Here is a 24,367-nt window from a genome sequence, read left to right as displayed (position 1 = left end):
CTCACTGGGAGTAATTATCGTTTCGGCAGGTGTCTACTGCCTCCTCCTTGAAAAAAGCATAACATATGGTTTTTTTCATGCATTAAGCTCTCAAATATCTGAAAAAAAATAATTGATTCAAAATTTCTTTTTATTAAAATATCTATGTATTGACAACAATACCAAAGTTTAAGATTAATGACAGCTATTTTCCAGTGTTTTGAAGCATGACAAATCAGAAAATGTGTCATTTCCCAGAAACAAAAAAAAAAATTGTTACATGGTGTAATCACACTTGAAACTCAAGTACTCAGTTGTTAGGTATTAAGAGAAGCATCTAGTTTGAAAGTGAAAATCTTTACTATTGATTGTATTGAGATGAAAAATTGTGGAGTTGAGACCACTTTATAAATAAGTTATGGGGTCCAAAGTTTCCTTATCTCACACCATTTTTGCAAGATCCCCTCTCCCTCTCAAGTTTGATATATTTAAAATCTAACTTCTACAGTTTTTATTGTACAGTCATGTACTTCATATGCAAGGTAGGTTCTATTGTGTTTGATAGAACAATGTGATAATTTTGATACTGGGTTTAATTTCTCGAGAACAGTGTTTTCTTCAAGATGTCAGAATTGTTGTAACTTCCCTCGCAAGAGAAGATGCCTAAGGAAGAAGTCACTTACCGAAAGATAGGTGAATCAGATTGCCTGCAGCACTGTTACCATCATGTATATAAATTTATAACTCCCACAGCTTTGGGGTTAGTGTGTATGAGGGCATAGTGAATGAAATGAAAACTTGAGGCAAAATCCAATAGGCAGCATTTCCTGCCTTACTGAAGAAATTAGATTATCCGAAGCATGTATTTGAGTAGGTATGAAACATTGGCTGAACCACCATTGGCTGGCTGTGGGGGTGCATTGGACTTCTGATTTGATTGGCTGGGAAGCTAAACTTGCGACTTACATTTCAATGATTGTAGTGCTCCACTCAGTGAGAGTCTGACAGCAGCAAGAACTAGTGATGTCTACCCTTAGTATAAAGAAAATGACTATTGCTGGAATCAGAAATATAGACATCATGACATGATAGAGCAAGTTTTGGTGAGGTGTCTGATACCAGTATCTTAATTTCCCCTATAGTGCTGCTCATGACGTAATTGTACATGCCTCAGTTGTCCTCCTGCATCACTAATTTTAAGAATATCCTAAAGAACTTTCCTATCCATCTTATTCTATGCTTTCTCTAGGTCTATGAATGCTTCATACAGCTTGTTATCCTTTCTTAAGTATCCCTCTACTATAATTTAATTGCAGAAATCTGACAACCTTTTCCTTTTCTGAATCTTCCCTACTCCTCATGGGCTTTCATCTGTCACTTCTATCCATCTCTCAGGTAAAACTCTTCCATAGTTTTCTGCATGCAAAGCAAACTAATTTTTACATATTCCTACAATCTTCACCTTTCTATGGAAGTACAATAACTGCCTTTGTCCATGCATATGGTTCTTGTCCACCTGCCAGTTTACATATGAGGTGTATACTGTAAAAGGGGTGACCTAAACAAAGGGAATTCTGAGTTTTTGGCAGCATCTGGCTGCTGAATTCTTGCCACATTGTGGTAGAGGAATATAGCAGGTGATTTATAAATCTAAAGTTGCATGATTTTTCTGTCAAACTTGTCTGGTGTGTAGTGCCTAGAGTGTGGCAGTCACTTTAAAAGAGGCATGTGGTTTAGCCAATGGAGTGGTTGTTCCCCATTACTGTGACATCGTGCATTCAGTCAATGGGAGTGCAAAATGGTGCTGAAGAATCACTTAGCATTTAGCAGGATTGACCCCTGTCTCACATAAGGCCATGATCCAGATTGGTTGTGGCTTCCTTTTTTTATGCCGATTTAATGCAGCCATAGGTCTGGATAATGGATGACAATGGCAATGTTTCATTCATTGATGAGCCTGGACCCAACAGGAAGCGAGTAAATCATCCTGAATAGTGGCCATGGAATGTTGTATGAGTAAATCATCCTGAATAGTGGCCATGGAATGTTGTAATAGAGACAAGGAATTGTGGTGAGGAGTGCTACAGCAAATTTTAAAAATAGCATGTTGCTGCAAAGAGACCCCCTTGTAACTGTGGGTGCCTTGCCACTGTGCTGTGTACTATTAAATACTCAGTGCAGTACAATAATGTCTATAAAGTAGGCAGGAAAAGGTTTTATAGTATGCTGAGGGTCTCTGAAAATGAGAATGTTTTTTTATGCTTTGTTTTTTCTCTTATATAATCAAATATCCCTAGATGGAGGTTATCTTTAGTGACAAAAAACATCAAAAACCAATTCATAAATGAAAAAAATGAGTGTCCCAAACCTTGCAGTATGTGAACACATAGCTCAAATAATTGCTGTTTTCACCATGAAAGGAAGGGTAACTCTATCATGGTAATTTTCTTTGCAGTTCAGTGGCTTTTGCTTCAAACTTTATTTACACACACACACACACACACACACACACACACACACACACACACACACACACACACACACACACACACACACACACACACACACACACACACACACACACACACACACACACACACACACAAATGAAATCTAGTAATGAATAACAGTTACAATTTTGAAAACTTTCTTTAAATGTGACTGTCTCAAAACTAAGTGGCAAGCTGCCTCTTTTACACTATACACTTCACCATCATGCTGTATCATTTCTGTAGTTATTCCATCTATGCCTGTAGCTTTGCCACTTTTAAAGCTATTGCTCTCTCTACTTCCTCTCTCTACCAATTCTTTGCCTAAACACTTTCTCCACTTGCTTCTGTTTTTGTATTAGATACTGTTGCTTCTCATGCTGTCTTTTCAGTCATTAAGTGATTAAAATGCCTTTTCTATACACCTTCCATCTCCTTGCGACCAACAAGTATTCCATCCTCTCTATTCTCTTATACTCACCTTCCTTCCTCTCCTTTCTCTCTCTTTCCATTCTTATTCACAACATGTACTCAGTATTTTCCCATTGCTTCTGCTACCTCTTTATTTCCAACCTTTCTATTTATATCTCCAACTTACACTACCATTTTTCCTCTCCTGATTTTCCCTAGATACTCATTTTTATAATTTCAAAATTTCCTCCCATCCCCTTTCCCTTTGTCACCTCTAGCATTTACAAGTGCATACACACACATTCATGTGCATATCTAACCATTCCTACTTTCCCCATTGTCCATACTATCCCAGATCCTTGCCACCCATGTATCTTTTTTTCCATACTGTTTGGGTCAGACTTGCCTCTCTTCTCTTCCTAATTATACCCATTCCATTAGCATGAATCTCAGCACTACCCCATCTGTTTCCTTGGTGGGCCTTGGTGGGATGGAGCCTCCACACTGCCCCTAGTCATGTTTGCCTTCCCACTGGCAGCTGACAAGGGATATAAATTACCACATTAAAGTTTGTTAAAAACTCATAGAAGCATTCTCTGAAGATGAAAACAAAAAAGGCTATAAAGAGAACCAAGATAAGATCAGTTAAAGAAAATAAAAATAAAAAGCCTGCTAGTGGATGCAGCACTCTTCTACCTTGTCAGTTCTACTCCACAGGATGTATTAATGAGGTTTACTACCTGAAGAAGGCAGGGATGAGCTTGCCTAGTGTTTCTTAAAAGTGTAGGCCAACTGTTAGCCTTCTTTCATCTATTCTTTCATAGAATCTTGGCTTTTCTTTAATTTCATGCAGCTACTCATGGCATTACTTTATTATTATTCATTTATAGTCTTTTGCAGCCAACAAAATGTTGTGCATAGGTACAACCACCAGAAAAAGAATGGTTGTGATCATTAGGGTTAGACTCTAATTTTGATCTGTGGCAGGATAGCAATCTTTTTTTCATATCAACATAAAGGTAATTTTTTTTTTTTATTAACCAGTAAATTGCACAATAGAATTCCAGCAGTTATACCTGTGGTGTGCAATTATTGGCATAAAAAATTCTGAGATCATTTTTACTGTTATAAAATGAAAGATTGCATGGAAAAGTATAGGAAAACCAAATATTAGTTAACTATTTACATTAGTTCAGGTGTGGTGGTGTAGTGAAGTTGCAGTTTGTCACTTCAAGCTAGTGGGTGGTGAGTGGTGTTGGTGGTGTTGTAGAGCGGGGATCAGTACAGAAACTTCTGGACAGGTGCCGTGAGTTTATATGCGGGCGCTGTTCACAGGCGCAGTTAGATTCCTCAGACACGGTCACAGCAAGTATACAACAACAGAGGCCTGCCAACAACCAATCAAATAAATACAAAATCCTACACGAAATTAGCGGACACATCACAAGTTATAATATAAATATGGTCTGGAAATGTTATACTAATCCAACTCCATAGAAAATCATGTTTCTATCAAATATCACCAACAAGGTACATTCACAATAAGTACTTAACAAGATCACTCAAATACTTTTAACTATAATCACATACACTTACATGTTCATCAAAGTTAATACTAAATAAATACATCATAATCACAATACTATCATAATCACAATACCATCATAATACAAAGTGCTTACCCAAACTCCAGGTGGTGCTTAAATCACAATAAAGGAAAACCATTGCAGGCGTGTGTGTGTGTGGTGCTTTAGGTAGGCATCCAGTCAGCCGAATGACCAAGACCGTGGCAGTACCCAACGAGGTGTACTGGAACCGCATTACTGTAACCTACCTCGAACTTCTAATGATGTATCTATGTACTCCTACAGTGTTATTTGATCATTCTGGTTATATATGTTTGTGATATAGGTATGGTAAACATATACATACAGTTACTGAAAATTTGACCCCAGACAGACACACTGATAAAATTACTGGAGAGATTATGAACTTGTTAAAAAAGTAAAAATGGCATTCTCATATTTAGATGAAGGAATGATAAAAAAGTTGTTGATTTCCTAAGGAAGAAGTCACTTACCAAAAGATAGGTGAATCAGATTGCACTGCACCAGCAGTGGTGTGGTCTCCTCATACAAAGAGGAATATTGTAAAATTAGAAAGAGTACAAAGAGCAGTCACTAAGATGGTTCCAGAGTTGAGTAAGTTGACCTATGAAGAGAGATTAAGAATGTCAGAAATTCCTGCCCTTTGAAAATAGGAGAGAGAGAGAGGAGATTTAATAAACATCTATAGAATGATAAATGGTATGGGAAATGTGGACAAAGAATGTTTTATAAATTTAGACACACACAGTACAAGGGGGGACTGTAAGAAGTTGAAGAAAGTAAACTGTAGAAGAGACATCAAGAAGTATAGTTTTCCTCACAGTATGAACAAAGTATGAACAAATGGAATGAACTCAGTGAAGACATTGTGAATGCCAAAACTTTTCATGCTTTTAAGACCAAACAGGATAGATATAAAGATGGGATACTATGAGATTACTCCCCTCCTGTAAACCAGGATACTATGAGATTACTCCCCTCCTGTAAACCACAATTAGGTAAATACACACACACACACACACACACACACACACACACACACACACACACTTCACAAGACCGGAAGTAAAGAAGATCCATTAAATTATAGATCTGTATCGCTCACAAGTGTGGTGGCAAAGATTTGTGAAAAGATTGTCAAGAACAGATGGATTAAATACTTCGAAGACAACAAGGTGATAACAGAGAAAATTTGGTTTCAGAAAAGGAAAATCTTGTGTTATGAATTTGATAAGTTTCTACTCAAGAGTAATAGATATAGTGCAGGAGAGAGAGAGATGGATGGGTTGACTGCATATACTTAGATCTGAGGAAAGCATTTGATAAAGTTCCGCACAGAAGACTAATATGGAAACTGGAAAAAATTGGAGGACTTTGTGGATCACTGTTAAAGTGGATGACTGACTTTTTGACAGAGAAACGAGGACAGTAATTAAAGGCAGCAGGTCGAACTGGAAAACGGTAATAAGTGGAGTCCCACAAGGTTCGGTACTTGCACCTATTATGTTCACAGTTTATGTAAATGATATGACAGAAGGTGTAGAAAGTTACATGAGCCTTTTCGTTGATGATGCTAAGATTATGAGGAAAGTAACAAATGAAGATGACTGCAATGCTTTAAATCAGGACTTAATTAAGATTAATGAATGGTCATTGAGGTGGAACATGGAGTTTAATGCTAAAAAAATGTAGTGTGATGAGGTTTGGGAAAAGTGTGAAAAGACCAGTTGGCAACTATTACTTAGGGAATGAGGAAATCTCCATAAGATCAGAAGAAAAGACCTAGGAGTAATTATTACTGATAATTTGTTATTTGGGAAGCTTATAAACAAAATTATAGGAGAAACATATAATCTGCTGAGAAACATCAAGATAGCATTCTCCTATATTGATGAAGATATGATAAAAAAAAACTGATAACGATGATACATGCGAGGTTGGAGTATGCAGCATTAGTGTGGTCGCCAAGTCTGAAAAAGGATACAAGAAAGTTAGAAAAAATTCAGAGAGCTTCAACTAAAATCCCAGCAAGCTAAAGAGAGTATTGTTATGAGGAAAGGTTGAAGAGATTGGGCCTGACTACACTAGAAAAAGGAGGGAAAGAGGTGATTTGATAGCAATATATAGAATATTGGAAGGAATGGAAAAGTTGGACAGAGAAAACCTCATGATACCAGATATGATAGACACAAGAGGACATTGGAGGAAATTGCAAAGGAGTGTTTGCAGAAGAGACATCAAGAAATATATCTTCCTACACAGAAGTGTAACAGTGTGGAATGAACTTAAGGATGAGACTGTGTGTGCAAAAACAATTCATAAATTTAAAGAAAATCTAGATAAAAGTCGATATAGAGACAGGACAGCATGAGCCTAGTGTGGCTCTTGTCCTGTATTTCATAACTAGGTAAATACACACACACGATGATGAGTAAAGTGAGGCATTTGGTGAACAAACCTACAAGATGCAGAGGAGAAAAATAACCATCATAGTTGGACTTAGTGTTTACAGGAACCCCAGAAAGTAGATCAAGTATTCATTGTCTGAGTCCACCAGGAAGAAGTGATCATGTGACAATAGAAATAGTACTACAGACGTACCTCGGTACTCGACCATAATCCGTTCTGAGGTGGTGGTCGAGCACCGATTTGTTCGAACACCGAAACCAATTTTCCCATAAGAAATAATGGAAAGTATTTTAATCCGTTCTTACCATTAAGAAAAATACCTAAAATATTATAAGAACGTGTATCTAAACAACAATAAAACGTAAATGTGCACAAGCAGTACATGATAAAGATAAATAAAGCATTATAAACCATTTTGTATAATTTACTTACGTTTTGGAGAGTGGTTGATGGCATACAGGAATGGATGTGGAGAGGACGGGAGGGAGGGTTACTCCTTGGAAGGGGAATCCCCTTCCATGATGACGCTAGGTAACGCGCCTTCAGGGGTTTTCTCCCTTCTCTCTCTCTTCCGTGGAGGTGAATCTGGCATTTTTGTCTCCTCCTTTGTGATGTACGTATTGGCCGGCAATTTCTTCCAAAACAGGCCGGTCTCGTCACAGTTAAACACTTGTTCAGGAACATACTCTTCAGCCTTGATGGTCTCGCTGAATTCTGTAACATATTTCTCAGCCGCTGCTTTGTCCGAACTGGCTGCCTTCCCATGCCTGGTAACTCTATGAATTCCCGTTCTATGTCTAAATTTTTCAAACCATCCCTTGCTTGCCTTGAAAGTAAATGAACTAGCACTTTCACCTCCAGTAGTTTTCAATAGATCTTCGTAAATTTGAAGAGCTTTTTCGCAGATGAGAGCTTCACTAATGCTGTCCCCTGACAACATCTTTTCCTTGGTGAAGATAAGAAGCAACTTCTCCATTTCTTCCATTATCTGAGGCCTTTGCTTACTAATTGCTGTCACTCCCATTGCAACATCAGCTTTCTTTAACACTTCCTTATGCTTCAAGATAGTGGAAATGGTTGACTTTGCCATTTCGTACTGCGACGCGAGGTCGGACACTCGTACACCACTTTCATATTTTGCTATAATTTCCTTCTTCAGTTCAATAGTGGTCCTCACTGTTTTCCTCTTTGCCTTCCCCTTATCACTGTCTTTCTTTGGACCCATTATTAAGGGCTAGAGCAACACGAAAAAGTTTAAATCTGGGAAGAAATACTCGAACAAACTGCGTACGTCTTACTCCGCTGGCGGTCTGAGTCGAACTGACGCTTACCCGCTGGCCGAGAAGGGCCGAGAAGGACCGAGGAGCGCGTTCGGGTCGACTCGGCTAGTCGAGTACCGAAAATCTGTTCGAGGTCCGATGCATTTTCTACTCAAATTTTTTGGTCGAGCACCGATTTGGTCGAGTATAGAGGCGGTCGAGTACCGAGGTACGACTGTACAGGAGAAAACAGTGTTGCAGAGGAATGAGCAATTTAGAAATGGGAGACTGAATTATGCTAAAGCAAACTTTGCAGAACTTAATAAATTTTATGGAAAAATTAACTGGAAAGAGCTATTTGAAGGAAAAGTAGAGCAAGAAAAATATGAGATTTTTGAGCAAGTATAGAGAGGGGGTGCAACAGTTTGTACCAAGTTATAAAGTGAAAATTGGGAAGCATGAATGGTATAATGTCAGGTGTGTAGAAGCAAAAAAGATAAAGGATGGCATGGAGGAAAATGGGAAAACTGAACAGAAATATTAGGAAAATACAGAAAGGCAAGGAATGAATATGGTACAGTAAGAAGAAAGAAATTTTGAAAGTGATATAGTAAAAAAATGCAAGGAAGAGCCCAAACTCTTCTACAGGTACATAAATGGAAAAATGAAACATAGGGATGACATAAACAAATTAAAAAGAGAAGGAAGAATTTATGAAACTACTGAGATGAGTTTACTAATGTATGAGAGTTTTCAGTCTGTGTTTACAAAGGAAACCGATTTTGCGACAAAGTGGTATCACAGAATGAGGGAATGCAGGAGATACAAGTAAAGAGACGAGAAATCAAGAAACTGCTGGAAGAGCTGGATGCTAGAAAAGCTATGGGACCAGATCAAGTAAATGGATGGATATTAAAAGAATGCAGAGAACAAATGGAAGAATCCATATGGGATATCAGTTGCTCATCGAAAGAAGGAAAAGTACCAAAGGAATGGAAAAGAACTAACATGGTCCCAATATACAAAGAAGGGAAATAAAATGAAACCATTGAATTACAGATCAGTGTCATTAACAAGTATTGTAAGCAAGCTTTGTGAAATAGTAATTAAAGATAGATGAGTGCAATATTTAGAAGATGAAAAGATAATTACAGCAAAGCAATTTGGATTCAGAAAAGGGAGATCGTGTGTTACAAATCTAGTGATCTTTTATATGAGAGTAATAGATGGAGTGCAAGAGAGGGATGGATGGGTTGATGTACACGTGGATCTCAAAAAAAACATTTGATAAAGTTCCCCACAAAAGTCTTATGTGGAAGTTAGAGAATGAAGGAGGACTAAAGGGAGCAACATTGAGATGGATGGATGACTGTTTACAAGGGAGGGAAATGAGAACAGTAATCATAGAGACTAATTCAAGTTGGCACAAAGTGACAAGTGGGTCACTGCAAGGATCTGTGTTGGCACCTATTATGTTTCAAATACAGTGCAACCTCGGTTTTCTAAGTTAATTCGTTCCTGAATGTCATTCAAATTCTGTAATGTACGAAAACTGAAACTATTTTCCCTATAGGAATCAATGTAAAATATATTCATTCGTTCTCAGACACCCGTCCACCATGTCAGGTAATGACTGATGCTCCCACTGCTAAGATGGCTGCTCCACATCTCCAGCTTAGAAATTTTTTTATTCAGAAAGGATGTATTGAATGAGCTTAGTGACACAGAATTCATCATAAGATATTGTTTATACAGGCATTCTCTTTGTCACTGATCAAGTGAGGTAAGCCTTACAGCGCGACACAGAGAGGAGCAACCCACTCACTGTCAAAATGAAGGTGATCATAACAATTAGGCATCTTGCTGCTGGGAAAATGCAGTGTGTAGTAGTGATGGCATTGTGGGTCATAGAGAGTGCTGCAGGAGGCTCAGGATTACTCCTGAATGGTGAATCTTGTTTATTTACATTGAGGTTCTTCAGCAGGGTCACATATAACTTATTTCAAAGATTGAATTGCTGTCTTCCCCACTGTGTCTCATCTAAATATGTAAAAACAATGGAAATATTTATAGAAACTATAAATCAGTAATAAATGGCAGCTTTGCTATGTCTTGTAGTATTTGAAATAAAGTAATTTTGCTCCAAAACTGAATTATGGTACAGCAACCAAAGCAATTACGATTTTTTTTTAAACTGAGTTGTGCAGAAAGGTAGACATTTGGTAACCGAGGTTCCACTGTATATGTAAATGATATGACAGAGGATCTAAGTAATTACTTAAACTTTTTCACTGATGATGCAAAAATAATGAAAATAATAAAGGATGAAAATGACTGCAAAGAGTTACAAAAGGATATTGACAAAATACATGCATGGAGCCAAAGATGGAAACTAGAATTTAATGCCAGAAAATGCCACATATTGGAAATAGGATAAGTAGAAAGACACCTTCATAAAATTACAAAATGAGAGGAGAATTAATAATGAAAAGTAATGAAGAAAAGATTTGGGAGTAATGATTCAGGACACATTATCCCCTGAAAGGCACATAAATGGAATAGTCGGCTCTATACAGTTTGTTAACTAACATGAGGCTGGTGTTAACAATTTAGATAAAGAAATTATGAAGAAAGTTATAGCAACTATGATACAACCTAAATTGGAATACATGGCAGTAGTTTGGGCTTCACGTAGAAAAAAAAGATGTACGGAAACTGGAAAGAATACAGAGGATAGTGATGAAGATGGTACCAGAATTGAAAGACTTAAGCTATGAAGAAAGACTTGGAGATGGGTTTACCAACACTACAAGAGAGAAGAGAAAGAGGGGACCTGATAACAATGTACAAATTAATAAACAATATAGAAAGAATAGATAGAAATGACTTGGTACCACAGTTGGAGAAGGGAGAGAGGCGGATGAGGGGGAATGGGAGGAAAATAAGGAAGAGTGGATGTTCGTGACATCAAGAAATACAGCTTCCTGTGTTGAACTATTGAAATCTGGAATGATTTGAAGGAAGAGGTGGTTGTGGCAAGCAGTGTACACCTGTTTAAAGAGAAACTAGTTAAATATGGTTATGGAGACAGGATAAAATTAGCTTTGGCTCGTGCCCTGTACAATACAGCTAGATGAATACACGTGTGTGTGTGTATGTGTGAGCACTGTGCTCCTAGGAGATTCAGCCGTTTATCCTGGTTGCTGCCTACTGCTTTTATCAAGGATGCCAAGATTTATTTATTTATTTATTCATTTATTTGTTTATTTATTTATTTATCTTTTTTATGTAGGAGGGACACTTTCCAAGAACAACAAAAATCCAAAAAATAAAAAAGCCCACTGAGGTGCCAGTCCCAGAAAAGGGTCCAAAGCGGTAGTCAAAAATTGAAGGATAAGTGTCTTGAAATCTCCCTCTTGAAGGAAATCAAGTTATAGGAAGGTGGAAACACAGAAGCAGGCAGGGAGTTCCAGAGTTTACCAGAGAAAGGGATGAATGATTGAGAATACTGGTTAACTCCTGCATTAGAGAGAGAAACAGAATAGGGATGAGAAAAAGGAGAAAGTCTTGTGCAGTGAGGCCATGGGAGGAGGGGAGGCATGCAGTTAGCAAGATCAGAAGAGCAGTTAGCATGAAAATAGCGGTAGAAGACAGCTAGAGATGCAGCAACATTGTGGCGATGAGAGAGAGGCTGAAGACAGTCAGTTAGAGGAGAGGAGTTGATGAGACGAAAAGCTTTTGATTCCACCCTGTCTAGAAGAGCAGTATGAGTGGAACCCCCTAGACATGTGAAGCATACTCCATACTTGGACAGATAAGGCCCTTGTACAGAGTTAGCAGCTAGGGGGGTGAGAAAAACTGGCAGAGACTTCTTAGAACGCCTAACTTCGTAGAAGCTGTTTTAGCTAGAGATGAGATGTGAAGTTTCCAGTTCAGATTACAAGTAAAGGACAGACCAAGGATGTTCACTCTAGAAGAGGGGGACAGTTGAGTGTCATTGAAGAAGAGGGGGATAGTTGTCTGGAAGGTTGTGTTGAGTTGATAGATGGAGGAATTGAGTTTTTGAGGCATTGAACAATACCAAGTTTGCTCTGCCCCAATCAGAAATTTTAGAAAGATTAGAAGTCAGGCGTTCTATGGCTTCCCTGCATGAAATGTTTACTTCCTGAAGGGTTGGACGTCTATGAAAAGATGTGGAAAAGTGCGGGGTGATATCATCAGTGTAGGAGTGGATAGGACAAGAAGTTTGGTTTAGAAGGTCATTGATGAATAATAAGAAGAGAGTGGGTGACAGGACTGAACCCTGAGGAACACCACTGTTAATAGATTTAGGAGAAGAACAGTGACTATCTACCACAGCAGCAATAGAACGGTCAGAAAGGAAACTTGAGATGAAGTTACATGATGAAGATTGTGCATAAAGGGAAGAGAGGTTGCTAGTGTGTGTCCTGTCTCAAAATTATCCTGTAAATGTGTTTGTTGTGGTCAGAAATGGATAAAGATATATCCATGGTGCCATGGATGAAGGTAAAGTGAACAAACCCTTATCTACTCATACTCCAATTCCACAGCCTAGAGGTATTTGTATAGAAATCCCTTTGGGGTTAGGGTAACTTGGCAAGTCAAGTGGAATGGAGGATTTCTCAGGACTTAGAGAGAACAAATACGAGAAGGATTGTTAATGTTGAGAAGGAGTGAAGAGCAGAGAGAGAGTTGATTGCTGGAATATTGGAAAAGCTGGATAGATTAATCAAAGACAAAAATGACCTGAGAAAGAAGTGTGAAGAATATGATAGTGAGATGAAGGTGAGTTTGGAAAAACTAAAGGAAGAGAATGCCACTCTGAAGGTTAAGTGTAACAGCCATGAAGTAACCCTTAAGGAAATGAATGATAAAGTGAAAGTCAGTTCAGAGGGGATAAAAAAGATAAGAACAACATGATGAATGGAAGAACGAGAAGGAAGCAGTGCAAGGAAATTTCAGGGACATTATCTATCAACAGTTGGAAGAAAAGGTGAGGGAGTCAATTGTTAAGGCAATCAAAGAAAATGAGAACCTGGTAAGAAACACTGTGGACAAGAAGAAATGTGTACTATTCTTTGGGATGAAAGAGGATAATTTACCACACATGTTAGAGAGAGAGAGGATGGAGAGAGTTAACATTGTAAAGCTAGTAAAGGAAGTTAAGAATGATGGCAGTAACCTGGAAAATGAAACTGAGGAATTCCAGAGTTTGAGAAAATGTGTGGCCATTAGAAATGAAGTTTAAATCACAGATAGATGCTGATGAAGCCCTGGCAGGGGCAAGTAGGTTGGCAAAAAAAGGAGTACAGAAACATCTAGATAAAGAAAGATCTTAATGAGGAGGAAAGGGGAAACGTGAATGAACTGTGGTCTGGAGCAAACGCAAAAAATGAGGAAAGATCAGAGAGAGAAAAAAAATGTTCTGGAAAGTGATGGATATGAAAATAAGAAAATGGTACATACTCGTAAAAACCAGAGTGGAGGGAGGGCAAAACTAAAAGTGACATATACAAATGTGAATGGGCTGATCATGGCAAATACCAAGTTAAACGAGTACCTCAAAAGAAATTAACATGATATCATAGGGCTAACAAAGATAAAACTAATAAATCCATTGAGTGTTTAAACATACGTGATGGAAAATAAGATATTTGGAAAAAATGAGAATAAACAATCAAGGAGGAGGTGTTATGATATTAACCAAGAAAGACGTACATGTGGATGAAGTAGTTTATGGAAGCAATAACGTGGAATTGATTAAAGTGGGGATTCGGAACAAGGGTAAAGCCACAAGGAACTTTGCAGTGATATATGTACCCCCAAAGGACAAAGCCGTGGAACATTGAAGAAAACAAGGAAATTAAAAAAAATATCAGATCTGGAGGAACTTTTAAGCCACTGCAAAAACCTGACCATCATGGGTAACTTCAATTGTAAAGAAGTACTGTATTTGATGGCTTCTAAAACACATGGGCTTATAAGATGCACCTCAGTTTGGGAAGGCATTAAAAAAATAAATAAACAAATGGGTTTAAGCTCTGAATATGAAGACATTTGAAGCCCTCTCATGTATTCAGATCCTTATTATATCCCAATATTTTACATTTAAAAACTTAATTTATGCTTGGACCAATCCTGCTGTGAGATGTAAACAAATATGGCATAGCCAGTGATACTGTCAGAGCCCAGAAGGGTAATAAAGTTTGTACTTTATGATCATTCTGCTCTTAATTTTAGTTGTAATATTTTAGTACATTTTCAAAGCATAAGGATGTGTGAAAGTGGGTTTAACTTATTCTCTAGAACATATTTTTATTTGAAATATTTCAGTACATTTTTAAAACAAAAATGTGAAAATAAATTTGTTCAATTCATCATGAAATTTAGTACAGTTTTTTTTATTTATTTTTTTTATATTTATTTTATTTATTTTTTCTTCAGATTCAAATATGAAAATAAATTTGTTCTATTCATGTCATATCTCAAGGAATAATGGCATCACACTAAGGAATGCAGTCAATCTTGCACGTATCACCAGATTTGGTGTGTAACATGGTACATGCCATGTTAGCATTGTCATTTAATTTCTTCCTGACTGGTATTATTTAATCTAAATTACTGGTAAGTATGACCTATTATATGTTGTTACTTTACAAAAAAAAAAAAAAAAAAAAAAGTTTTTATGGTGTAGAAGCGATTATCACTTTGTTTACGTGTGCAAAGATGTTTGGGGTTTGATTTGAGGGCCACTGTTGCCATAGACTTACCACTAGCCTCTACCCCAAAGCTGAACCTTAGCCTTGTAAGATGCAGCTCAATTTCTGTTTCGGTGGGGTGGAGGTGCATCTTATAAGCCATCAATATGTAAATTGGGAGGAGTGAACAACTGAAAGAAGTGATGAATCATGGGGAGTGAAATGCTGAAGCTAGCCATGGAAAACACTTTAGTACAATGGATTGCAACTAATACAAGATTTAGGGGTGATTGAGACTGGACTTTGTTTTCATGAAAGACCCTGAAATTATAAAGTGTCACCTATGACTCTCCCTTAGGCAAGAGTGATCACATGCTAATTGAACTACAAATAACAGACGTTAAAGTGCCAGAAAGAAGAGAGTCACAAGATTGGAAGGCTGAACTATAGTAGGGCAGACTATAAAGCCATGAAACAATATTTTACACAAGCAGATTGGAGTGCCTTTGACTTGATCAATACCATTGATGAAAAATGGGACTTGTTCCTTAAAACTTATAATGACAAGTGTCAGACAATAAGTGCCAAAAGTAAGCAGGAGTGAGATTAGGAAAAGTGATTGGTTTGACAAGAGGTGTATGGAGGTAAAAGTAAGAGAGACCAGATGTGAAATAAATGGAGAAGGATAAGAAGGCCATAGCTATGGGAAAACTATAGAGAGGCCAGAAATGAGTACATTTAATGATGCAGAGAGGTAAAAAGAAACTATGAGAAGGATATAGTAGAGAATTGTAAGGAACAGGGGAAATTATTTTACCAATTTGTAAACAGTAAACTAAAAAACAAAGAAGGGATAAGCAAGCTGGAAGTGAGTGAACTGGAATAACACGAAGACTGCAGAAATGGCAATGAATGTTTTGAGGAAGTTTTCACCAGGGAAGATGATTTCAACAATCAAGAGGAAACGAGCATGAATGGTAACACCTTGGATGAGTTCCTAATATCTATTGAAGAAGTGGAGAAATTACTGAGCAGGTTAGGTGCAAGGAAGGCACATGGACCAGATAGAGTGTCAAGCTGAATGTTGAAAGAGTGCAGCAATGAGCTAAATGCTAAAATACACAGTATCATAAATTGTTCGCTCAGGGAAAGTAGACTCCCTGAAGACTGGAAGACAGCAGATATTGTTCCAGTGTACAAAGGAGGCAAGAGAGAGGATCTGATGAATTATAGACCTGTATCATTGATAATTGTGGTGGCTAAGATCTGTGAAAGGGCAGTTAAAGACAAATGGATGTAATATCTGAAGACAAAAGACATAATAAGTGACAAGCAGTTTGGCTCATGTGCAATCAACTTGATGTGCTTCTATTCAAGAGTTATTGATATAATACAAGAAAGAGATGGCTGGGCAGATTGCATTTATTTAGATCTGAAGAAAGCCTTTGACAAAATTTCACTCAAGAAACTAGTGTGGAAACTTAAGAGAAGTAGGTGTGGGAGGAAAATTGTTGGCATGGATGAAGAACTTCCTAAAGGACAGAGAGATGAGGACAGTTATATGACGAAACATCTACATTCAAAAGTGTTTGCAGTGGAGTTTCTTAAGGATCAGTCCTAGCTCTGATAATGTCTGCTGTATATATAAATGATTTGGTTGAAGAGATAGGAAGTTATACAAATCTGTTTGCTATATAAACAATATGGCTGAAGAGGTAGGAAGTTATACAAGTCTGTTTGCTGATGATGCAAAGATCATGAAAGGAGTGAAGAATAAGGACTGTGACCTGCTCCAAGAGGACTTGAATAAGATATATGAATGGAGTAAAAAATGGAAAATAGAGTGTAGTGCAAGAAAATGTAGTGTATTGGAGTTTAGAAAAGGTTAAAATAGACCTGTTGAAACTTACAGCTGGGAGAAGCAAAAATCCAGAAAAGGAACACTGAGAAAGATCTTGGGCTAATAGTAATGGATATGTCACCAGGAAAGCACATTAATAAAATTGTGGAGGAAACTTGGTCTTAAGAACATAAGAACGGCATTTTCATGCATTGACGAGGATATGATGAAGATTGTTGTAACTATGATACATACAATTTTAGAATAAGCAGCCTTGGGTTAGTCTCCAAGTCTGAAGGACATTAAAAAAGCTGGAGAGGATACAACGAGCTGCAACCAAAATGGTCCCACTTTTGAGAGACCTCCCTTATGAGGGATTGTTAAGACTGGACCTAATATTCCTGAAGCAAAGGAGAACAAGAGGGGATTTGATTGCAATGTTTTGAATAAAGGAACGATTGGAGAAAGTTGATAGAGAGGACCTGATAGTGTGGGATAGGTGAACTACAAAGGGGCACAGGAAGAAATTGAAGAAAGGCATATGCAAGAGAGACATCAAGAAGCACAGTTTTCCATACAGAGTTGTTGAGGTTTGAATGCGTTGGACAGAGAAATGGTTGAAGCAACAATGATACATAATTTCAAGATGAAGTTGGATAAATTTTGGATAATAGAGATGGGACAACAAGCATAGCTCCCTTTCCATATGTCACAATTAGGTAAATACTCGCACACACACGCATGCACATATGGAAGAGAGAGAGAGCAAGCATGGACTCACTCATCCTGAGTTGCCAAACGTCATTTCAAGACATAGGGGAGTGAAATGTAGGCCACCAAATTCACATCATATTATGATGTAAGTTGCAGTTACACTCTGTTTATCGTATGATGTATGTTGCAGTTTACAGGTTAATAATACCCGAAAGCCATGAATCTGGTATGTTTTTTTAAGTAACGGGTAGTGGCAAAGGGCAATAAAATATCTATGAAAAAGGGCCCATTGAGATGCCAGGCTTTAAAGAAGAGCAAGAAGGTTTAACCAAAATTAGAGAGGTGCCTTGAGGCACCTTGTAAGAAGTAAGTAGTAAGGAGAAAATACAGAAGCAGGTAGGGAGCTCCAGAGTTTCCCAGTGAAAGGGATGAAAGACTGAACACTGCTTTACTCTTGCATTAGGGAGGTAAACAGAATGGTGGCGAGAGAAAACAAAGTCCTGTGCAGTGAAACTAGTTAAAGAGGGGAGGCATGTAGTTAGCAAGATTGGAAGAGCAGTTATGCATGAAAATAGCAGTAAAAGATAGCAAGAGATACAGTATTGTGGTGAAGAGAGAGAAGCTGAAGAGTCAGTCAGTTAGAGGAGAGGATTTAAGACAAAATGCTTTTGACTCCACCCTGTTTAGCAAAGCAGTATGAGTGGAACTCCTTTATATGTGGAGCATATTCTATACTAGAACAGATTAAACCCCTGTAAAGAGTTAGCTGCTGAGAGGAAGAGAAAACTGGTGGAGATGACTCAGTGCCTAACTTCATTCATTAGCTAGAGATGAGATGTGAAGTTTCCATTTCAGATTATTAGTCAAGAACATACCAAGGATGTTTAGTATAGAAGAGGGAGACAGTTGAGTATTTCTGGAAAAGGGATAGTTATCTGGCAAAATGTGTCAAGTTCTTAGATGCAGGAATTGAGTTTTTGAAGCATCATACATCAAGTTTGCTCTGTTCCAATCAGAAATTTTAGAAAAATCTTAAGTCAGGTGCTCTGTGGCTTCCCTGTGTGAGGTGTTCAGTTCCTGAGGGCTTGCACATCTATGGAAAAATGCAGAAGTATTATCAGCTTAGGAGTGGATAGGACAATGAATTCAGTTTAGAAGATCACTGATGAATAATAGGAAGAGTGGGCAACAGGACAGAACCCTGTGGAACACCACTCTTTATAGACTTAGAGAACAGTGACCATGTGCCACAGCAGCAATAGTAGAACAGTTAGAAAGGAAACTTGAAGATAAAAGTTAGAGAGAAAGATAGAAGCTGTAGGAAAGTAGTTTGAAAAATTAAAGCTTTGTGTCAGGCTCTTATCTAACGCTTTTGATATGTTTAAGGGAAGAGCAAAATCCCTAAAAGAGGATGACCAAGACTCAGTAAGGAAAGTCAGAGGATCACCAGTAGAGCGGCCTTGACAGAACCCATATTGGTGATCAAATAGAAGGTTGTTAAGTGATAGATGTTTAGGAATCTTCCTGTTGAGGATAGATTAGAAAATGTTAGAGAGGCAGGAAATTAAAGTGATAAGGTGGTAGTGTAAGGAATTAAAGTGGTCATCTTTTTAGGAATTGGCTGAATGTAGACAATTTTCCAGCAGGAAGGAAAGGTAGATGTTGACAGACAGAGTTGATAGATTTTGGGCAAGCATGGAGGCACTGTTTCAGAGAACAGTTGGAGGGACCCCATCATGTCCATAAGCCTTTCAAGGGTTAAGGAGACTGCAAAAAGAAAAAAAAAATAAGATAAAATAAAATAAAATATTCTAAGAAATTCTCATTGCATCATGAATCATTTGTTCTTATTATGACCAAGTTTCTTTGCAAAATATGCAAAAATAAAGATGTTATGGCCCTTTCCCTTCTTTCCCCTCCTGTGAAGTCATGCTCTTCCACTGCCCAGCAAGCTAGCATTGGATATTGCTTTATTGTTGCTGATAAATGGTGAAATGTTCTGTGTACATCTCATCATCTATGTACATCTGTGTGCATCTCTAGACATTTGGTGACTATACTGAGGTTATGAATAGCACACATCCCCTCAGGCTATAGCAGATATGCCAGAGAGAGGGAAGTTATGCATGTTATCTTTCCACTCTGATCTCAATCGCCTATCTTACTTTACTTGCATCTACAGACCTCTTTTTTCCCATCAGTATTATGAGGTAGATATCGAGGATCAACAAGATAAGGTTTAAGAATCTGAAGAAAGCGGTGGAGAAGAAAAACAGCTTTGTCAGCTGCCCTCCACCACCTCATGTGCTTGGCACCCAGCTGACCACTCCGTGCTTGCTGCCATCTCTCACCCCATTGTGCCTCACTTTGCTTGCTGAGTGTCACCACTACCACCATCCCCTCAACTCCACCACTTCCTTATGCTTCTGCCTCACTGTCTACCTCAGGATTGGCTTTTATACCAGCAAGAACTTCAATTCCATCCTCTATTTCTTCATGCAAGAAATTGTTTGAGTTGTTGAAAAGTAACATCCCACAAACCAAGAAGAAATATGAGAAGTTCACCATCTCTTCTCCACTGCAGGCAATTGTAGCACAGCTGAAGTGTCAGAAGGGGCTGTAGGGCACTGTCACAGTCACTCCTACATCTGTCAACTTCGACAAAGACATGACAGTTGGCTGCAAGAGCTGTAGTGCAATCTGTGCAACACCCTTGCTCCTGAACGAGTCTCTGCATGGAAAAATGATCTAGCAAATGCTCAAAAGTAAAACATCCTGGTCATTTTCGAGTGACGTTTGTGTCTCAGGTGATGACTTTAGAACACGATTTCAGCAGAGAAACCAACTTGCTGACACATGTATTTGGGACTGACACAGACATCTTCCAGTCCATGGAAACAGGTGACAAGGGGTCCAAGTGAGTTGCAGGCAGAAAGAAGAGGAAGAGGCAACTTCAGTTCAGCGATGATTACGAGCCAGGAGGGCATTAAGAAAATCTGGCAACAATAAAGAAGGTAGAATGACCTGATAACTACACCTTTGAGTATAATACCTTGCTAATTACTTTAAAATATCATGTGAATACCATGTATTATTCTATAAGGGGTCAATGAATAACATAATATGCATGATGTATTTTTTTTTTTTTTTTTTTTTTTTTTTCTTCAGAAAAAACAAAAATAGAAGGGAAAAAATACAGTAAAATCCCTCTTATCCGGCATCAACGGGACCGCCGACATGCCGGATACTTGAATAGAAGTGAAATAATGTCCACAATCACCACCCTACACTCACGCATCTTACCATAACAAAGATCAGCTGATCAAAATCAGCAGCTGATCTGATCAGCTGCTTAAGTGTAAGCACAACATGCTTTCTCTTCTCTACAACTTTAGGCATGATGAAGGCGTCAGGCGATAAACAGTGCACACGCGGGACTGAGTCACTGAGTAAACACAGTGCAGTGAGCCGCAGGTGGCGCGAAGCAGTGTGCTCTGGTGGCGAGGGGACAAAGTATGCCTTGCGCAGGAATTTTAATCGATTTTATGAGTACACATTGATTTTTTATTGATTTTAAGGCTCGGGGAAAAATGTGCCAGATACTTGAAGCTGCCGGATACTCGAATGCCGGATGAGAGGGATTTTACTGTAGTTGTCTGCCTTTATCTGCAAATGTTTCTCTCTCTCTCTCTCTCTCTCTCTCTCTCTCTCTCTCTCTCTCTCTCTCTCTCTCTCTCTCTCTCTCTCTCTCTCTCTCTCTCTCTCTCTCTCTCTCTCTCTCTCTCTCTCTCTCTCTCTCTCTCTCTCTCTCTCTCTCTCTCTCTTGCTAACCATTGCACCAATTGTAAAGAAACTTTGCATATGAAAGGGTGATAAAGCTACTGTTTTTTGTTGGAGGCAGATTTTTTTTATTTTAAGCTATTTATAAATCAGCAATACTTTTTAGACTAGAACAAAATTGAACAAAATTGGAAAAAAATTGCTAATTTTTTTAAGGAAATTTTAAAAATCCTTCACAACAAATTGTTTATAATTGAATTTAGCTTACTTGCAATTTTTTTTATCAGTTTTTGCCTCAGAAGTAACAAAGAAATATCAAAATTTGTTTTTCAAAAAACTACAAAAACACCATTAATGTGGTTATTTATGATATACATGAAGCTTAGCATACAACATATCACTGTTATACACAGTATACCAGAAATTCATGAAAATCAGATGATAAATAGCAATTTTATGGTTTTGGCTAAATGGTCCCCTTAAGAGCAGTGAGGGCATGACAATCATATTATGAATAATCTCAAAGTGAAGTAGTCAGAGAATGGAGGAGAGAGAAGAACAAACCCGGAACCATCAAAGGTTTTAGTGGAGTTCAGCTTTAGAGATAGATGAGATGGCAGTGGTGCTACCAGGTTGAAATAAAGGAGGGAAGGATTATATTTTTTTGGCGAGGTGCCAGAAGTCCTCTCTCTCCTCCATTCTCTGACTACTTCACTTTGAGATTATTCATAATATGATTGTCATGCCCTCACTGCTCTTAAGGGGAGCATTTAGCCAAAACCCTAAAATTGCTATTTATCATCTGATTTTCATGAATTTCTGGTATACTGTGTATAACAGTGATATGTTGTATGCTAAGGTTCATGTATATCATAAATAACCACATTAATGGAGTTTTTGTAGTTTTTTTTCTTTAAACAAATTTTCATATTTCTTTGTTACTTCTGAGGCAAAAACTGATAAAAAAAAATGCAAGTAAGCTAAATTCAATTATAAACAATTTGTTGTGAAGGATTTTTAAAATTTCCTTAAAAAATTGGAAGATTTTGACATTTACTATTGAAGTGAATATAGGTACAATTACATAATCTTATTTACAGGAATTTTTTGGCTGGTAAACCAATAATTGGATAGATCACTGTACATGTCACTGAAAATTAATTAGTTTCCTTGTATTTTAGCAGTGACCCTGGAAGCCCTACTCTTGGAGAAGCCATCCTAATGGGATGCCAGGATGTCAGCCCTGCAAGCCATGATGTTAGTGGAAGCAAGATTACTGATGCTGTTACCCTTGCTAACTTGGTTGTGAGTACAAAATGAATTTTTTAATACACACACACACACACACACACACACACACACACACACACACACACACACACACACACACACACACACACACACACACACACAGAGTAATGATATAGTTATTGTTGGTGATTTTAATTGTTAGGAGATAAATTGGGAGACATTTACAACTACTGGAAGTAAGAAGTCATTGAGTAGTAGACTATTAAACTAGGCATTGGAAAACATGATGACTCGATGGGTTGATTGTGATACCAGATTTAGTTGAAGAGATAAACCATCAAGACTTGATTTAGCGTTTACCAAGGACATGGAAATTATTGAAACTATACACTATGATAACCCTCTGAGGTAAAAGTGATCATGTGTTGATGGAATTTAATTTGGAAAATGAATATGTATTCATTGATGAAAATTAGAAGGTAAGAAGATTTAAATATAGTAAAGCTGATTTTGAAAAAAAAAAAACTTAAGTATTTTTTTTTGCTGTGGACTGGAAAGACTTTGAACATGCAGATGTTCAGGAAAAATGGGATGAATTTATAAGGACATATAATACTGCTGTGGAGAAATTTGTACCTAGAGGAGGAGGAAGATGTAGAAAGGGTAAGGAATGGTTCAATACAAAATGCAAAAATGCTAGAAAGTGTAAGTTAAACGCTTGGAATAGATGGAAGAAAAGGAAAACTGAGAGCAGGTGGGAGGAATATATTGATGCTAGAAATGAGTACATTGAGATAATAAGAATAGAGAGAAGAAACTACAAAAAAGAGATAATAGAAATGTGTATAAATGAACCAGAATTATTCTTATTAATTGAAAGATGAAAAAGAGAGAAGGTGCATCAAGACTGAAAGTTGAAGGAAAAGCCTGAGGATGCACTGGACATGGCGGAGGTTATAAACAAAAGTTTCAGATCAGTATTTATTGTGGAAGGGGAGTTTGATGCTGAAAGGGATAATTTGGTGAGGAATATACTAAGTACTGTCCCAGTCAGATATGAAATACTTAAGATGATGGAAGAACTTTATGTAAATAAAGCATCTGGTCCAGATGGAGTATCAAACTGGATATTGAAAGGATGCAAAGAACAAGTGGCTGGTAAAATTCAAAGTATGATGGTGACATCATTGTCACAGGGAAGAATACCAAAAGATTGGAAGGAAGCAAAAACTGCACCTATATTCAAAGGAGGAAATAAAGAAAACCCACTAAATTATAGTCCAGTGTCATTGACTAATGTTGTAGGAAAACTATGTCAAAGAACAATAAAGGAAAGATTATAGACCAGTGTCATTGATTAGTGTTGTAGGAAAACTATGTGAAAGAACAATAAAGGAAAGATGGATGGAGCACTTGGAAAGAAATAAAGTTTTGGTAAATTGTCAATTTGGATTTAGAAGTGTAAGATCATGCTTCATGAACTTATTGTTCTTTTATTCAAGGATAGGCAATATTGTGTAGGAGAGAGACCGGTGGGTAGATGGTGTCTACTTAGATTTGAAGAAGGCTTTCGACAAAGTACCACACCGAAGATTGTTATTGAAGATAAAAAATTATGGAAGAATTGGAGGAAGACTGCTGGAGTGGATGGAGGATTATCTGGATGATAGAGAGGTGAGAACTGTAATACAAGACCAAAATTCATCTTGGCTGAAAGTAACTAGTGGTGTCCCACAGTGTTAAGGCTGATAATGTTTGATATGTGTAAATGACATGAATGAAGACATAGATAGCTATATGAACTTATTTGCAGATGATCCTAAGCTGATGAGAAGGATAGAAAATGTAAATGACTGTATGGTACTGCAAGATGATTTAAATAAGATAAATAGATGGAGTAAATATTGGC

At 37.6% G+C, this 24,367-nt stretch overlaps 2 protein-coding genes across 4 annotated transcripts in view; one reads left to right on the top strand and one right to left on the bottom strand.

Annotated features, from left to right (window-relative positions):
* LOC135113197 (cytoplasmic polyadenylation element-binding protein 1-B-like) overlaps positions 1–24,367 on the top strand; it is a 272,466-nt gene that overhangs the window by 73,061 nt on the left and 175,038 nt on the right. For 2 of the 3 annotated variants that reach the window (XM_064028331.1, XM_064028328.1), the window contains exon 6: positions 22,389–22,512. In XM_064028331.1, the coding sequence (XP_063884401.1) occupies positions 22,389–22,512 (124 nt within the window). The remainder of the gene's footprint in view (positions 1–22,388; positions 22,513–24,367) is intronic. The other variant, XM_064028329.1, reaches the window with a different exon arrangement.
* On the bottom strand, positions 7,386–8,362 carry LOC135112984 (tigger transposable element-derived protein 1-like). The gene has a single exon (XM_064027906.1). The coding sequence runs from the start codon at positions 8,118–8,120 to the stop codon at positions 7,386–7,388; it is 735 nt and encodes a 244-aa protein (XP_063883976.1). The 5' UTR covers positions 8,121–8,362.

The sequence above is a fragment of the Scylla paramamosain genome, chromosome 25, assembly GCF_035594125.1.
Source record: "Scylla paramamosain isolate STU-SP2022 chromosome 25, ASM3559412v1, whole genome shotgun sequence".
Taxonomy (NCBI): Eukaryota; Metazoa; Arthropoda; class Malacostraca; order Decapoda; family Portunidae; genus Scylla; species Scylla paramamosain.
The sequence above is the reverse complement of the archived record's forward strand: the minus strand, read 5'-3'. Positions and strand labels throughout refer to the sequence as shown.